This window comes from Eptesicus fuscus, chromosome 22 (assembly GCF_027574615.1).
Source record: "Eptesicus fuscus isolate TK198812 chromosome 22, DD_ASM_mEF_20220401, whole genome shotgun sequence".
Lineage (NCBI taxonomy): Eukaryota > Metazoa > Chordata > Mammalia > Chiroptera > Vespertilionidae > Eptesicus > Eptesicus fuscus.
In genome coordinates this window covers 27,202,080-27,220,974 of record NC_072494.1, presented here as the reverse complement: position 1 = coordinate 27,220,974, position 18,895 = coordinate 27,202,080, and the positions used below count along the sequence as shown (strand labels likewise).

The 18,895-nt window shown below is 37.5% G+C and overlaps 1 protein-coding gene across 1 annotated transcript in view; it reads right to left on the bottom strand.

Moving 5' to 3' along the window:
- The window catches only part of HMCN1 (hemicentin 1), a 379,559-nt gene that overhangs the window by 90,529 nt on the left and 270,135 nt on the right, over nucleotides 1-18,895 (bottom strand). The window contains exons 49-58 of the mRNA XM_008145958.3: nucleotides 17,931-18,122; nucleotides 15,952-16,125; nucleotides 14,350-14,463; nucleotides 13,135-13,280; nucleotides 9,747-9,897; nucleotides 8,638-8,832; nucleotides 7,259-7,372; nucleotides 5,018-5,205; nucleotides 3,095-3,191; nucleotides 1,284-1,445 (exon numbers count right to left, since the gene is read on the bottom strand). Of these exons, the coding sequence (XP_008144180.2) occupies nucleotides 1,284-1,445; nucleotides 3,095-3,191; nucleotides 5,018-5,205; nucleotides 7,259-7,372; nucleotides 8,638-8,832; nucleotides 9,747-9,897; nucleotides 13,135-13,280; nucleotides 14,350-14,463; nucleotides 15,952-16,125; nucleotides 17,931-18,122 (1,533 nt within the window). The remainder of the gene's footprint in view (nucleotides 1-1,283; nucleotides 1,446-3,094; nucleotides 3,192-5,017; nucleotides 5,206-7,258; nucleotides 7,373-8,637; nucleotides 8,833-9,746; nucleotides 9,898-13,134; nucleotides 13,281-14,349; nucleotides 14,464-15,951; nucleotides 16,126-17,930; nucleotides 18,123-18,895) is intronic.

The following is an 18,895-nucleotide window of genomic DNA, read 5'->3' as shown; positions in this document are numbered from 1 at the left end:
TTCCACTGTAACATTTATATGGAAGCATTTCATAGTTATAATTAAGATGAAAGAATTGAATCCGTTTTCTTTGATCCTTCCTTTAGGATTGATTCTACTTCTTTATAAAAAACTAGAGGCCCGGTGCACAAAATTCATGCATGGGCGGGGGGGCGGTGTGTCCCTCAGCCCAGCCTGTACCCTCTCCAATCCTCCTCAAGGGATGTCCGACTGCCCGTTTAGACCCGATCCCTGACATTCCTCTCACAATCCAGGACTGCTGGCTCCCAACTGCTCTCCTGCCTGCCTGTCTGATTGCCCCTAACCGCTTTGGCCTGCCAGCCTGATCACCCCCTAACCACTCCCCTGCCAGCCTGATTGATGCCCGTTTGCCCCTGACTGCCCTCCCCTGCCAGCCTGGTCACCCCTAACTGCCCTCCCCTGCAGGCCTGGTCCCCCCCAACTGCCCTCCCTTGCAAGCCTGGTCCCTCCCAGCTGCTCTCCCCTGCTGGCCTGATCGCCCACAACTGCCCTCCCCTGCTGGCCATCTTGTGGCGGCCATCTTGTGTCGACATGGGGGCAGCCATATTGTGTTGGAGTGACAGTCGATTTGCATATTACTCTTTTATTAGATAGGATGTAATTCATAATGTTTTCTCTCCATTGACTAAACATGGATAGACATGTTTGATATAGGTCCCAATGAGCAAACAGTAATTGTACTACAGTCAGATATGTTAACAAGCATTTTCTGGGTTTAAATCTCCCACAGTGCAGAAGGATCTGTCTGTCCATCTGTCTATTTTTCCATCATCAAGGAGCTTTAGGATTGATTAAAAACAACCAGTGAATTATCCAATGAAAGCACTATTTACTAGCCTATCACCCCCATGGAATTGCTAAGCAGTTCTGTTTCTAAACTTCATAATTTTTTGAAGTAGACCTTGATACTGTGCCTCCCCATCATCAAGGAGCTTTAGGATTGATTAAAAACAACCAGTGAATTATCCAATGAAAGCACTATTTACTAGCCTATCACCCCCATGGAATTGCTAAGCAGTTCTGTTTCTAAACTTCATAATTTTTTGAAGTAGACCTTGATACTGTGCATTGCCACTAAAATCATGAAAGTCTATATACAATCTTATCCTAATGGCCCCATTGGGTAAAGAGGCATATACTGTGAACAAATAAATGGAGCAAGACTAAAGTTTGGAAAGAAACAAAGTGGAAATGCCATTTGTATTAAAATAAAGGAAAATGAGAACATTTTGCCCACCTTATAAGAGTAACGAGTTCCTTACCAGGCACAATGAGGGCATTTGTGTTTGGCTTGATAGGCTGTTCGTTCTTGAGCCAGCTGAGATCAGGAGGTGGGAAACCAGAGACCTCACAGGTCAGAGAGATGAAGTTGTTCACCACAACAGTGAGGTTTTCAGGGTTAGGACCAATGACACTTGGAGGAACTGTAAGAGTAAATGTATTAAAAATGAAATCTGGTATTACTAGTAACATACATGGCAATTTATTAATATAAGTCCAGCCACTGTACTCTGCCAAAGCACCGTGTTACTGACACTGTTAATCACCTAGCTAGCTGTCTTCCCTCAGGATTCCCAATGCCTTCATCACACTATGTCCATCAGTCTTGTTTCTCCCAATGAAATAGAGTGCTAGAATTTTCAGAGAATCCTTCTACATTTTATTAGAAAATGCAGTTGGCAATTCCTAAGATGGTTTTGCCAATGTACAAAGAAAGACCTGATAGGGCTTTTTGTTAAGTTTGCATATTCTTGTTTTTAATATTACATTCTTATTTAAAGTTTTTATCTTCCTGCATATAGCATTTATAAAGTAGAAATTTAATTTTAGGGGTTATCTGTCTATCAATACATTTACAGGTTATTTCAACAATGAAATCAATGACTTCCAAGATGAGCAGAAAATTTAAGAAATAAACAATACCATGGTTTTTTCAAAACAAATAACCAACCAACCAAAACAAACAAACAAGGAATTCCATAAGCAAAAGTAGTGCAGAGAAAAAAATGAAGTAAAAAAGAATAAGATTAATAATACATTGTGTTCTCTCGCATAACCTTTTGTGCTAGATATAGTTTTATCCTGGGAATTCATAACACATTTGTTTCTGTTTGGTCAGATTTATTCATTAAAAGAAACTCAAAGATATTTATAAAGCCCCTACTGTAAGTAACTCACTGTGCTAAAAACCAGGGATACAAAGGTGAGAGTGTTTCAAATATCAAACACCAAACATTGCTAGACATCGATATCCCCTACATGTCATATCAGAAAAGAACATCTATGTTGCTAAATCAAAGTCCTTTCAGGGGAGAAATTTTTCATGAAATTTCGAATTTCAGCTCTCTCCAACACAAGCTACAATTTTATATATATATGTATCACACGTATAAAGGAAATCTTTTATAACGGTTGTTCACCATGTCCAAGTAAATATTCTGAAAGCAGCTGTGTGTCACAAAAAACAAAACGACTCTTTTGTAGAAGACAAGCAATGGCTTTTTTTTAAGCCAAAAAAATAGTATTTATGGAGTGACTAGCATATATTGAAAACTTAAAAGTGTGATGAATTGAATTCGGTGTGCTGGTGGTTTTCGGAATGATTTCACTCCTCAAGTGACTTCTTCTTTTCCAGGGAGTATATGAGGTACTAGAGGATGTAGCTCAACATGAATTCCACCCTTAATGACAGAAACTGGTTTCAATCAGGACTAGTGATCAAATTTTTATGAGCAAAAGATCTATATTTAGTTCGAACTTCATAAAAACATGTAATCTTTGGGATTCAGATTTTGACTTCTTTTCTTTCTTTTTTTAACTTTCAAATATGTAGGAGTTACTACCTTCTCTTGAAGGACTAAAATAATGTAAAAACCGGCTCCCAGAAGCTCTGTACTTTGTACCTTATAAATCCTACTAGCTGTGGTGGGGAGCGAGGGAGGCGATTGTATGAATGTAGGCCCCACACATTGTTTCAAGTTAAAAATACACGAAAAGCCTCCATAATCTAAAACACAGTTTTCCTGCCGTTTCAAGCACACCCTAGCAGATGCTTTTGGAACTGAGCTCTTACCGTGAACATTGAGGTTAAAATATTTTTTGGCACTTCCAGCTGTGTTCTCAGCAATACACACATACCTGCCAATATCTGTTATTTGAGTATTTAGAATCTGAGGGAAAAATAAAGAAATTCCAACTGAATTTTTTTTTATAAAGCCACTTGTCATCATTTTGAGAATGAATAATACATATCCTCTCCAGATGGACATAAAAAGAACATTTATATATAATAAGCATCGGTGCTGGCTTTCATTAATCAGGTCAATCAAATAAGTATTTATTTATAAAGATTTCCAATCAGGAAAGGCAGTTTTATACATCCTTGTGGTCTACTGACTACAAAAGTACCCTAAGTTATTCTCCCACTTTCCCATCTACCCTCCACAATGTGACTTTGAAACTCCCCCCATCACCAGGTAAAGATGTGGAATTTGGCCCTAGCTGGTTTGGCTCAGTGAATAGAGCATCAGTCCATGGACAAGATCCCAGGTTCAACTCCAGTCAAGGGCACATACCTCGATTGCAGGCTCCATCTCTGGCCCTGATCTGGGCGCATGTGTGGGAGGCAACCAATCGATGTCTCTCTCTCACATTGATGTTTCTCTCTCTCTCTCTGTCTCTCCCCCTCCTTTCTACTCTCTCTAAAAATCAATGGAAAAATATCCTCGAATGAGGATTAACAAAACAAGATGTGGAATTGGTGTGGTCTTGTGCCTGGCCTTGACCCATAGAATGTGATGGAAATGACAGTGTGTCATTTCAAACCTAGGCCTAAAAAAGCATTGTTACTTCTCCCCCCTCATTTGGAACCCCGTCACTACATGAGGAAGCCAGGACTAACCTGCTCGAAGGTATGGGATCACATGGGGAAGAATCAGCCACGTTATTTCAACTGAGACCCCAGATATGTGCAAGAGCCCAGCAAGATCAGCACAGCCACTTAGCCTAGCCACAATAGGCAGACATTTGGGTAAGCCCAGATGAGACCAGAAGAATCCCCCAGCCAACAAGAAGAATTGTGAGCTGAACAAATGCTTATTGTTTTGAGTGCTTGTTTTGGAGTGGTTTGTTTTGCATAGCAATAGTTAGCTATATAGCAGTTATAATTTATTTTATTTAGCAGAAAGTGCTATCCATCTATATATTTTTTTGGCCCTAGACTCAGAAACCTTTAAGTATTTTGGTAGAGGTTGTATGATCATCAAATAGAAATAGCCAGGATGTTTACAAGATACTTTGAGAATTCAAAATTATTTATAGGCAGTGAACTGACTCATTTTTAAAAAAATAAAGAACTCCAGGAGATATGTCCTGTGTTAGATACACTGATAGTTATGCTTAGATTCTTGGGCCTATAGAATATCATTTACATGTTCAAGAAATAATTTAATAAGTTGTAAACTAACGAATCAGGTTATTTCTACAAGTACCTAACTATCTTTCAGGACACTTGGAAAGAGAAATATAGACATGCCCATTAGTGAACAACAATTCAGGATATTTATGTGGTTCCCATTATTATTATATTACAAATTCTTTGCCAGTAGCAAGTAAATTTTAATGGACAGGGAATCTTATACCAGCTAGGATTTTGTCACCAGAAATATGCAGTGGAAAGGATTGTAATAATTTGCTTAATGGGTGTTTGTTTGTTTTTAATCACAAAGACCATGTTGTCTTCAGCTTGTGTGTGTGTGTGTGTGTGTGTTGAATGTAGACAATTTCTAGAAGAATTCACATAAAACTGTTAATAATGGTCACCTCTCACAGTGTGAATAAAATGAGGAAAATAATTTTATTTCATATCCTTTTTATGTTTAGTTAGGTTTACAAATCTATTTCTAAATTTAAAAAAAATTACTTTTAAAAGTCACAAAGACAGTTATAAAATACAAAGCTAAACGGGTATTTTGAAGTCAGATGTTTTTACTTTTACCTGCAGAATTCTTCCATTAGACAGAAATTTATGATGCTCATCTTCCAGCAAGGGCTGCCCGTCTTTCTGCCAGGAATTCCTCGGTACGGGGCTGCCGCCCGACAAGCACTCCATCAGCACGCTCTGGCTCACCAGCACGGTGACCTCCTCAGGGACATCACTGTTTGCTTCCTTGATAACCGGCGGCACTAGTAAGTGATGGCAACAAAAAGACAGTAACAGGAAACGAGGCCTTTTCTAAATGACTCTAGTTTTCGGACAATTTGAAAAATTGTGGGGTAACTGAGCCAAACTTGAAGAAGAATCCATGATCTTTAATAAATTAGCGGAGATAAAGATTTGTGTGAATTTCGGTTGACTTTCTTCCCTCTCTTTACCTACCCTGGACTAACCCTTCCTATAGTTTCATTCCCATTTAAGTCAATCCCAATTCTTCCCCAAAATGTCTTGTCTTGCTTTCTCTCTCAGCCCATTCCATTCATCTGCATGAATCTATAGTAAAGTCTACTTGGTCATCTAGACAAACCAGATCAATTACAGAAATGTACAGATTTGGTCTCATTTGCCAGGGAATTGTCTGGGCTACTCAGTGTGTTTCCCCAGTCTCAGTATCAGTGATATCAGCATCATTTGGGAGCTTGGATAGGAATGCTAATTTGGGGGGCCACCTTAGCTCTCCTCCATCAGCATTCCTAAAAGGGGCCAAGAAGTTTATGGTTTAACAAACTCATCCTAGCCCGGCCGGCATGGCTCAGTGGTTGAGCGTCAACCTATGAACCAGGTCCCAGTTCGATTCCCAATCAGGGCACATGCCCAAGTTGTGGGCTCGATCCTCAGTGTGGGGCGTGCAGGAGGCAGCCAATCAATGATTCCCTCTCATTGATGTTTCTATCTCTCTCTCCCTCTCCCTTCCTCTCTGAAATCAATGAAAATATATTAAAAACAACAACAACAACAAAACCTCTCCTAGTGATCCTTATGCACATTAAAGTCTGAGAAGTCACGCTCTAAATGTTCCTACATATATTCATTCTCATTTAATATAGTAATACTGTGAATCCAGGTTTGTGTTTACATTAGACTAGTCAGTTATGAAAAATCACATATTGCCCATGTGATTTTTACAAACGGAAATGTTAAATAAACTAGGGACACATGTGTTGGTTGCTTGAGAATGCAGAAATTTAGTTACATGGTAAATAATCTTTTTATCTTGTTTAGAAAAAGCTTAGTTATTTTATGTTTCAGTCTCTTATCTTTAGCAATCAGTAAAGATGGCACGTTTAATGCAGATGCAGTCGTCTGGTATTTGCGTCTTTCAAAAAACAAACAGAAGTGTCTATTCAGGTCCTTTGCCCACTTTTAATTGGGTTGTTCGTTTTTTTGGTGCTGAGTTTTATAAGTTCTTTATAAATCTTGGATATTAACCCCTTATGAGGTGTATCATTGGTGAATATGTTCTCCCATACAGTGGGTTGTCTTTTCATTTTGTTGATGGTTTCCTTTGCTGTGCAGAAGCTTTTTAGTTTGATGTAGTCTCGCCTCTTTATTTTTTCTTTTATTTCCCTTGCCCGGGGTAATATATAAAAAATGGGCAAAGGACCTGACTAGACATTTCTCCATAGAGGACATACAGACGGCCAATAAACACAGGAAACGGTGCTCAGTGTCACTAATCATCAGACAAATCTGAAGTAGGTCTTATCAATTAGGCCTCTTGGCTTCTGTCACTGGTTCAGGGACAGATATGTGATTCTACTTGGCCAGTTAAAGCCATGGACATCCAATTCCGGGACTTCAGTTGTAAATAAAAGCTTTCATTTGTCTATGAAACTAGGAAGATGTAAGACTAGAGCTTCAAGGGGCCAATTTTCCAAGCAAAAGGACCCTCCACCTGAGAATGACACTAATAGAAAAAAGCGAAGCCAAAGATAGGTAAAGTCTGGTAACCTCTTTTGAGCCAAGGAAGTCAGACTGTGACTAACCCTACCTGGGGACTTTTCAGGTTCATAAGTCAATGAATTCTCTCTCTCTCCCTCTCTTTTTGTTATTTGATACTTCAGGAGTCCTAAACAATGTGCTCTCAATTTGTATAAGACAATGAACTCAATGGGAGAACTAGCAGTTTCTGATTATCTTTATAGCCTTTAAGATACTTAGTTCAACATCTTGCAAACATTAGCTCCTCAAAAATACTTTTGAGTGAAAGAATGGGTAATAAACAAACGGAAACAAACTCACAGAGTACCCGGACGTCATACTGAAGGGAATCTTCTCCAGCCTCATTCACAGCCACACAGGTGTATCTCCCGGCATCTTCTACCTTCGCCCGGGGAATCTGCAGCACTCTCCCACCTGGAAATATATCCTAACGTGCTTACTTCTGTCAGTCTTAGAGTGAATGCTGCTCAGAAGCAGAAATGATTTTTCAGGTCTAATAACTTCCTTTCATTTTCTTTCCAGGTTTCATTTTAATCCCACATATCACTTTCATCACAAACACTGAATTATTGAAAAGTGAGCCCATATATGAGTGAGACCTCCTGAGAAATTAATAGCTTGTGTGGATTTTCCTTAAGGCAGGAATGTTGCTCTGCGTCCCTGATCATGTTCCACGTGAAATGTTACTCTGTAGTAAATTCCTGCTTTATAGTTGGAGCACATATAAAGACATTTACACGGTTGTGTGCAAATAGAGGCTTCAGAAAAATACTAGGCAAGGGTGCAAAAGGCATACAGTACCCCATTATGCATACAATCTTGAAAGAATAACTGTGTATTAATTTTTCATGTTGATATGATTTCCAACATAGAGAAAAGTTATAATAATTGTATATAAATTGTTACAATTATGTATATTTTATTCCATTAGTTTTATCTTCGTTATATAGTATATGATCTGTCATATGTGTTATATATATATATGTAATCTTTTTTGAACATTTGAGAGTAACTAGGACACATGATGTGCTTTTATCCCTAAATACCCATAGATCTATATTTCATAAAACGGATAATCCTTTATATGACTATAATATAATGACCAAAATCAGAAAATTTGAAGTCAATACAAAACTACTATTGAATTCATAGTGCACAGTCACATGTCATTATTGTTATAATATTGTCTTTTATAGCTATTTATTCTCGAGCCCAGATCCAATTTAGGATCACATATTATATTTAGTTGCCATTTCTATTTAGACTCTATTTTTTTCAAGATATTCTCTTATTTAATGAAGATAAAATTTACATACAGTGGAATGCACTGATCTTAAGTATACAATTTGATAAAGTTTGAGAAGCCTATTTTAATGTTTGTTTAAAGTGAATTGAGGCCTTGAAAATATTACTATCTCACAAAAATTTAAATAGCTCCTTTTCCATCAGTAAACCATGTGATAACTAAAATACTTGAAACTAATCATCTTTACTATTGTTTTATGATAAATGCATTTAATAAACTGAATACAACTATTCATAAATAGCTGTGACATCTGGCAGCCTGTGTTAAATAAATTACATGGCCAGGAAGTCAATCAATTCAACTGGTCTTAATAAATGAGAGAAGCACATCTGGCACAGATTCAGACATTCACCCTGTGCACAGCAGTCCTTACCTGGTAAAATCAATACTCTATCACTCGAGGCCAGAGGACGGCCGTCTTTGTACCACGTCAGCGTAGGAGGAGGAGCAGCGTTTGTCTCACAGTAGAGAGAAATGGGGTTGTTGATGATCACATCCTTGGCTTCACCACTCCTGCCGGTATCCAGCATGTTTCCCATTTCCCAGAGTTTCTGAAAACTTGGAGGAACTACGGAGGAAAGACATGGAATTTTGGACACATATGAATGCCAGTTTCAATCCATTAAACGAAGACCGTGGCGGTGTTCTCACAAGAGTGATATATAAACGTAGTAAGTTAGACAGTGTGAAAATATTTTCAGGTATTTATACATCTACCAACTCTAGCTGTGAGCCGGAAAAGGAGTAGACAGAAGCTGGAGCTGGCTCCCCTGGGAAGAACATGAAGTACAGGCTCTGAATGCTATGCTCACCCCCTGCTCTCCTCCCCTGTCAACGCTGCCTGCGCTCAGCAAGGATCTACTAGAAGAAGCCTGGCTAAGGAATACCATCATAGCAGGAAAAGCATATCTTGAAGAGCCATTAAAAAATAACGGCTCAGTCCAGATCATTTTCCAATAATTTGTCTTACTAAAAAAGCTAAAGGAGTTATAATGTCAAGATTAATAAGTCCATTAACTAAAACAGTAGGATAATCTCAAACTTTTCTGGGGAACACATGTAAACTTTCTAGAAGGTGATTTGCTTGTACATCAAGAACATTGAAAATGTGTGTAACACGTGACCTAAAATTTCTACTATTAGTAATGAATAAATGAAAAAAATCAAAGATGTACAAAAGTTTTATGTAAAACCGCCCAGTGAAACATTACATACAAGTAATGAAAACTTGGAAATGACCCAGACATCCAATAACAGGAATCAGGTTAAATAAATACTTGGATACTCAAGTGCTAAAACAGGTATAGTTATTAAAAATGATGTTGAGAGTAACTATCAACAATAATAGAGGTATCAATAATGAATTCATATTATTATCAACAGAAAAGAAACTATTTAAAATAAAACCAAGCCAAATCTCTTTTTCATTGCTTAGACATATCATATAAATTAAATGATGTACTATAAGCACATTAGTATTACCTTGTATATTCACATCAAAATCCAGCTCATCTTCACCTGCAATATTAGATGCCACGCAAGTATATCGTCCAGTGTCTGATATTTGAGCTTTCTTTATTTGAAGTGTGTGTCCATTGGCAGCAATATTAACATGATCATCTGATTTAAGGGGCTGTGATTCAATTATAATTAATGTTAGCATTAAGTACTCTAATAAATCCTCTAAGATCATGCAGTTGATAATTTGTTTAATTCAGAATAAACAGAATTAAATTTTATGTGAAATACTCAAAAGCCTGTCTTTTATTATATTTTGTCAAAATGCTAGAGCATTTTAATGAAAGGCTGAGGACATTAACATAATATGATTTCATTTAAAAGTCACTGTTGTTCATTTAGAAATATCATTACTTCATAAATAAAAAGTTTTAACCTAGAGATATTTATATTATGATGTTTTATTGAAAGTATTACTGAACTTAATGGAATATTAACTCACAGATATTTATATTATGATGTTTTATTGATAACATTACCTACAGTTAAAGGGCATTTTTCATCTTCTACATATTCCTGTTTACACTAAGTTCCCTCTTATTCCTTGAAGATTTTAGTTCCTGGATCAATGTCACTTCTTCTAATGATACTTTTCTCATAATTCTTGATGATTTCAATAACTAAATAGTTATCCAAAGCGGTGTGCATCCAATGTCGTGACCTCTTCTCTAATTTTTTGTCCCCAACCCTCTCAGCAACTCAACAGGTAAGTCATACCTAGACCTTATAATTACCCATAACTGCACCACTTCATCATCTCAGTTTCAAGTTCCCACTCTCTGATCGCCACCTCCTAACTTTCTAAGTCACTTATTCTAGCATCCCAACTCCAATAAATTTTTGATCCTCTGGGAGGACCCACAATCCACTGGCCTTGCAACGTTGTCAGTGCCTCTCACTCTCCTCCTGATCTCCATTCCCTCCTGACCCAGAGAAGTCTTATTACGGCAATCATTCCTTGTATAAACCCTCAACTCCCTTGCCTCTTTCCCTTTATTTTACTTCCCTGGCAAAACCCTAACCCTGTTTAATATCAGTCTCTGTCTATTCTGAGCTTTCCCTGGTCTACTCAAGGACATCCCTCCAGCAACTGTGTCCTCTCTCACCTACATCATCAGCAATTTATTCTTTTTCACTAGATTATTTAAATCTACATACAACATACTATAACTCCCCCCATTAAAAGAAAACTCTCTTCCCCTCACATCCTGCTACCACCTTCATGTAAGAAACCATCAACTCTCTTCTGGACCACTACAATAAATTCAAATCTAGACCATTTTTTTTGTTCTTTCAATACAGAAGCAATATAATCCCCTTAAAACCTCAAGTCAGAGCATATAACTCTTGTACTTAAAAATTTCTAGTGACTTCCCATCAGAATAAAGGACAACTGGTCTACCAGCAGTATAATCTGGCACTCTATTAATCTTCTTCTGTGTTCTCATGGATCACTGCACTCCAGCCACAATGCCTCAGGGCCTTGGTCCTTGAGATTCTCTCTACTTTAGCATATTTTCCTCTCAGATCTAACGTTTGCTTCCTTTACTTACTTATCAGCAAGGCCTTCCCTGTATAAATAAGAGATCACACTCCCCCCACTCACTTTTCTTCTTCTTGACTGAATTTTCTCCACAACATCTACCCCATCTGGCACATTATATATTTTACTGGTATGTTTGTTTAGTTTTTGTCTCCCCAAACTTCATATGAACAGAAGAGACCTTTCTCTTTTTCCTTCATAGCTGTACCCTCCTCACTTAAAACAAGGTCTTGCCAATAGTATGATATGATCAATAATTAATGTAGGATACAATGAATCATTATTAGCAATACGACACTTACATAAAAGTAGGATAATTTAAAATTTCTATGCTAGACAAAAAACTTGAAAGTGTGAATAAACAAAACCCAAACGCTATCTCAATACTTTTTGGGTCTAACATTGGCAATATTTTTAGTGATATTCTCAAAAACTCTGTTTTGTTCCAGTGGTGTTGAATGAAATAACAGAAGGGTATGGGAAATAAAAAACAACAACAAAAACCAGAGTGCTTTTTTTGTACACATTCAAGGGGACCAATCTCAACCCCTAAAAAATTTAACAGCTTAAAGTATCACAACTGGATCAATTTCAGAGTCTGGATTTGAAACTGTAATTTAACTATTCAGTATAAAATTCAAAGCCACGCAAAACTGTCTTATTCCTAGTGCAATTCTAATCAATATCCAATTTTTATGTGTGCATGTGTTTATGTGTGTGTGTGTGTGTGTGTGTGTGTGTGTGTGTGTGTGTGCATGTGTAGTAGCCACAATGAATGAAAGGCCTTTAGATAAAATTAGAAATAAAATCAGATTTGCAGGAGAAAGGAATTAGCAAGTATACTCCTATAGATTTAATATTGTACCATGAAGTGTGCTTGCACTCAGGAAAGAAACTGTAAACAGAACATGGTGGGAGTTCCTTATTTTTCGCTTTGTAATGGCTTCCAGATGAAACTTGCTTATTTTATGAGATGATTTTTTTAGTTGCCAGTATTGCAAAATCCATCTGTGATCTGACAAAATAAGGCTATATCTTTCTGCATCTTAAATCATGACTCGTACCCGAACTGCCACAACTGGATGTAACTGACCAGTTGGTTGATTATGTGTAAAACAGGACAAAGATCAGCTTAGCCCTGCCACATCTGTATTAAGCACAATATGCACAGCAACAAAAAAGAATCTATTTTGGTTTAAAACACCAGCACATTTCTTTAAAACATGCATGGAAGAAGAATGAGAAATGAGAGTATGTGGTCTAAGGGATCACATAACTGAAAGATGTGCTTTTTCTTTAAAAGTTTCTCATTGCCCCTAATTAATTATGCCGGGCACTTAATCATCACATCTAGCTTTCCCCTGCATCCTGGAATGTTAAAAATGTTACCTTTTGTAAAAGAGTTAAAGATGTTTACAGAAAGTTCTGATTAAGCTTAGTCCCCATGTTATGCCTGTCATAAGCTGGTTTAGCACTGTTTTTTGTGTTTCTTCTCTACGAAGTTTATTTACTATGTAAAACCAAAGAACACAAAAACCGTTCCCCAGTGGGAAGGTGGCTGAATTTTCATGGAAAACTGCTAATGTACACGAAGACAATCCTTGTCAATGATGGAATAATACTAATATTGTTGAACACAGTTCAAGGTTTTTTTTTGCAGATTTATATTCTTAGGAGCATGAGATTGTGCTAGTTTTAAGGCCACATTGATTCTCTGAGTTACTTGTGTCTGTTTTACTATTATTGTTGTTTAATTGGCCACTTTAATCTTTAAGAAACCATCAGCAAATGAAAAATCTTGTGACTGGCCTGTCCATCCTTGTACCAGCTGAGAGAGGCAGAAGGAATTGCATAGGCTTCACATTCCAAGGTCAGGGTGGTGTTTACTTTGATCTTCACTTCTTTAGGGGAAAGACCCGGTCCCAAGAGGTCCCCTTTATTGATTATGGGTGGAACTGCATAAAAACAAATATTAAACCATTAAACACTGGTTCTTTCAAACACATGGAATACCATGAAAATCCACATGGAGGATCACTTTACAAGAACAAACAAGGAAATAACTGAGGCATTTTCTATGCCTCCTTTCACCAAGAACCCAAGTTAGGGTCGTATGAAAGGGTCGTGTTCAGATACAGATTATGAAGAAAAATATCATTCTCCCTTTGCCATTATAACACTGACAATGAGGCTAATGTCCTTCCCAGAACAGTTAGCTGCATTGGTTCCAGGTCCCCAGACACGGTCTGAGCATAACCCATAAAATGCACTTTATCGGTCATTAAATAGACCAACTCAAAGAACTAAAGACAATCAGAAAGATACACTCCCTTTTAAAAAAACAAAACCAAAATCTTGATATGTTGGTATCATTAATACTCATATTAGCTTTGCTTTTTTTCAATTTTTAAAATTTATTTATTTTTTCTTTATTGATTAAGGTATTACATATGTGTCCTTATCCCCTCATTGTCTCCCCACCCCCAACTCATGCCCTCACCCCCCTGGTGTCTGTGTCCATTGGTTAGGCTTATATGCATGCATACAAGTCCTTTGGTTGATCTCTCCCTCTTCCCCCGCCCTCCCCTACCTTCCCTCTGAGGTTTGACAGTTAGCTTTGCTTTTTTATTTACAGGTCAATGTACAGTGGGTCTGTCCAAAGACACTGATGAACTCATCTTCCACTGCTGATGAGAGCATATGTATTCAAACAACAGTTTTGTGCACAAAAGGACTATAACTTAGCCCAGAGGGTAATTCAGAAGGAAAAATAGAGAAACTTAAGGAAGTGCCGCTGACAAATTCTCCGAGATATTTGTGAACAGACTGATTGGGCTCTTTACATCGTTAAGCAATCAAGGTCATGGGCACCATGTTTAATTCAACATCCATCTTAATGAAGCAAGCTGCATAAACATCAAACTTTAATAATGAGTATAAATAATTATGAACCCATAACAGCAGAGTTGGAAGAGTGAGACGACTTGGGGAAAATAAGAAGCATAGTGCTCTCTCAGAACTTACTGTAGACCTTCACTTCGTAGTGCTTTATCATTTCCCCCGCCTCATTCGTGGCTACACAAGAGTATCTTCCAGCATTGTCCTCCTGTGCATTTAGGATCTGCAGAGTCCTACCTCCTGAAAAACCATGGAACATCAAAGAACCTTTGAAATCACGGCAGCAGCAGAACATGCACGAACTAACAAGGTTATAATTCTTACTACTGGTATATTTCTTCTTCTATATGCCAATTCTGTGATAGGTATTTAACACAAGACAACGCACAAAAAAGATGGCCGCTGCATGACCACCTCGTGCTCATTCTGACCCTCCCATGCCTCTGTACTCAGTCTAGCTAAGGTCCCTATTTCACTCTCTTTATAACCAGGTCTCTCCCTTAGTCATCTTCTCCTTCTCATCTACCTGGCCTATCAGCAGAGGTTCATCTTACTAAAATACAGTTTTTATTATGGTACATTTCTCCTTAAACATCTTCAATGGTTCTCAATTGACTAAAGATTAAAGTCAAAACTCTTTAATCCAGGCATTCAAAACATGACTCTAAGATTCCTTCCTGACCTTTCCTCCTACCTGCCCCCTTCTGTGTAGCAGACATACATAACACACATATACACACTGTCTCCACTCATTTGGGAGGGAGGAGTACAATTATTATTACTCGCACATAAATAGGCTATTTTCACTTTATACCTTTCCCACCTTAGCCATCGCGATGGATCTGAAATCTCTCCTAATTCATTTCAAAACAAAGAATTTCTATAACTTTTCTTTAAGGTATGGTTCAAGTTTTTTTTTAAATTTCTTTATTGATTAAGGTGTTACATATGTGTCCTTATTCCCCCATTACCTCCCTCCCTATTCCCCCCACTCATGCCCTCACCCCCCCTGTTGTCTGTATCCATTGGTTAGGCTTATATACATGCATACAAGTCCTTTGGTTGATCTCTTCCCTTTACCCCCACCCTCCCCTACCTTCCCACTGAGGTTTAATGGTTCAAGTTTTAACTGCAGCTAAGCATTTCCTAACCACTTCAGCTCACAGTGGCCATTCCTTCCTGTGATTCATCTAAAACTTGTGACTATTCCATTAATCATGCCCCATGACTATTCATAACCCATGAGTATTCATGCGTTCATGTTGTTAATTAACTTTCACATGTTTCATCTCTCCTCCACATAAGACTGTAAATTTCTTAAAGCCAGTGATCATACTTTTTAATCCTTTCTATTTTCATACATATTTCCAGGTATTAGTGAGGAATAAATAAACTCAATTGAAATACTAACTTTCAAGGCTCAATTCAACAAGAAATAAATTTCTACTTTTTTTTTTTTTTGGCATTCCACATAACATATTTCAGCAATTAATTACATTGTGGTATTTATTTGCCTTTTTATTTAGATATTTTATTAGTCTTTCAAAAAGTAATTTCAGATACCTTAGATTATAGTACATATACAAATAATGTTATAAATTAAAATATCAATAGAACAAAACACAACCAAGAACATAAGTACTTCAATAACAAAACTCCAATGATTCTGCTTTTCTACAATAGTAGATGGCATAAATGCATCTCAGGCATCTGAAGGAAACTAATTACCTGGAAGAATACGAATGTTTCGGTTGGATTCTAATGGATTTCCATCCTTAAACCAAGTGATGGTAGCTGGAGGATATGAATAAGCTTCACAGACCAAGGATGTGGGGCTGTTAAGGATAACAACGACATCTTCAGGGCTGCCATCACTATCGACACCAGCAATTGTAGGAGATACTAAAAAAGATTGAAAATTTAAAAAACTATATTTAGAAAATCTCTTTTTGTGCATTTCTAAATTTCCATTGTACTTATTTGTGTAATTCCATTCTCTAACCATTTCAGAGAAGAACTGATTATTGTTCTTATTCTACACAAAAGCAGTGAGAACCTCAAAAGACTCACAGGGTTATGGAAAGAATGACATTAAAAAGGAATCGTGACACAGTGTGATAAGGGCAATAATGGGAACTCTGGTGCAAGATATATAGAGGCATAGCATTCAATCCAATCTAGGGCGTGAGGTGTGAGGACTCCCTTCAAGGAATGCCTCCTAAAGGAGATTGCAAAGTGCTAGTTAAAAGGTGAAAGAAGGCAGAGGAATAGGAAGAAGGAACAACACATTGGGAGCAGAGGAGTGTAAACAATAAGGGGCAAACCGGAAATACTTACAGAGGACAGATTCATGGGGGTCAATATTGGAAGCAAGGGTAACAGAGACAGGTCCATTTGTTTCATAAAAGATAATGAAGGACTGAACAAGAGCATTTAAAGAAGGCATAAAGAGGAGAGAGCACCTAAAGAAATATTTTAGGAAGTCAACTGGGAGGACCTGATGATAGAATTTGGGAGTTATGAGAGACCGAAGTCAAAGATAATTTTCTTTTTTTAAAAAATATATTTTATTGATTTTCCACAGAGAGGAAGGGAGAGAGATAGATAGAGACATCGATGAGAGAGAAACATCGATCAGCTGCCTCCTGCACACCCCCTACTAGGGATGTGCCCGCAACCAAGGTACATGCCCTTGACCGGAATCGAACCTGGGACCTTTCAGTCCGCAGGTTGACGCTCCATCCACTGAGCCACACCAGTTTCGGCTCAAAGATAATTTTCAATTTTCTTGCTTGGGAACCTAGATACACAACAGTGAAGGAACATAAATGGAAAATATAGAAAGATTTGCTCCTTTAGGAGGAAAAGATGGTTTGTTCAGGTCTGAATATCTTGACTTTTTAGTGCCCAAGAGAATTCCCAAGAGAAATGTCCAACAAGAAATTGTATATAGAAATCCAAACCTTGGGAGAAAGATCTGGATCGCAGGTGTGGATTTAAAAAGTCACCAGTCTATAGGATAATCAAACCTCTTGGAAGTAAGCTTATTATTTGAAGAGAATATCTGGAGTAAAATGAGCAGTGAAGTAAGGACAAAACGATTCAGAGATGGGGACTTAACGTTTAGGAGACAGATTAAGTAAGAGTCCACAGAGGACAGAGAGAGGGAGCAGCCAAAGGTGTGCGAGGATGACCAGGGAAGAACACTGTCAAGCAGAAAGTGATAAATAACGTCCAAACCATGAAGAGGACGACTGAGAAATAACTGTTGGGTCTAACAACAGGGTAGTCTCTGCCATCTTAGGTAGCAAACGTAGGTTTCAGTACAATTGCCAATAATGGCAGAGTCCCACAAAGAACGGACAGGATATCTCAGGTTGAGCCCCCTTTGCTTTTGAACTGCTTCTCTTTGACCAGCAAATATTTATCCTTTATTATTGCTGATTTAACAGCTATCTTGTTCATAGTTGTGTGCCTTGCATAAAACACAGTACATAGAACAAAACACGAATTCCAAACATAATGAATGAATTATGAACTCATTAATTAGAAAAAAAACAAAAACAGCAAATGTCCGCGAGCACTGGTCTTCCTTAAAAAATGAAATCCTATGGTAGAAATATTAAGTGAACATAAAAAGAAAAGAAGAAAATTTAGCCCATGGTCATGTCTGAGTCTTCAAGATTTGAAGCAATGCTTCTACCCACCTAACACGTTAAGACTGAAACTTTTGCTCTTGTCACCAGCTGTGTTAGAAGCCAAACATGTGTATCTTCCAGTGTGAGACACCTGGGCATTGGCAATTTGCAGAAAACGGCCACCAGACATAGTGTGATGGGTGTCATCTTCTTGGAGGAGCTGCCCGTCTTTGTGCCATGTAATTTCTGGCACTGGATTCCCTGTAACAAAAAGCCATTTCTGAGAGCTGGCTATGCTCACATGTCTACAAGTAACACCTGAAAGAAGGCATTTCACTCATTTGCCTTTTTAAATATCCCATTTCTAAAACAATGCAGTAACCATTCATACCAAAATAAATTTCATACATAACCTAATGTATAATAAATAATAACAATCATGCTATGATAAAAATGTACAAAACTTAAAAATAATTTTTAAATGAAGATTAGTTTTTATCAGACCTTAGACTATTACAATGAAATGATTTCATAGTAAAATACACTAAAAAAAAAAAAGAATGGAGCATGTAGTTCACAATACCTTTGCATTCATATTCTTGATAGCTATATAAAAGGTAAAACATTTATTTAAATAATCTAATAAGCAGATATTTTGAGTTTATACCAGGATTCCAGCATAGATCTATAGATGGGTAAATAGATATATAAAGTAATCGTTCCTTTAATATTTATAGCCTGTAGGTAAATATATTTTATTTTTATTTTAACATGGGACTTATGTTCAATATTAATTTTAAATTACTCAATGAGATTTTTTAAATTTATATTTTAAAACCATAAAGCAAGTTATGTTAGGAAAGATGGATAGCATGATATTATAGTAAAACTGGAAGGCTCAGCTGTACTGGCTGTGGAGCATGCTCTATGGCCCTGCCCGGGCAGGAAAGCAATATTCTGCCAACTGCTGAGGATAGCAACCCGACCTGTACAACTAGGAAGTCTTACTTGGGAATCCAGGCAGCCTATCCTAC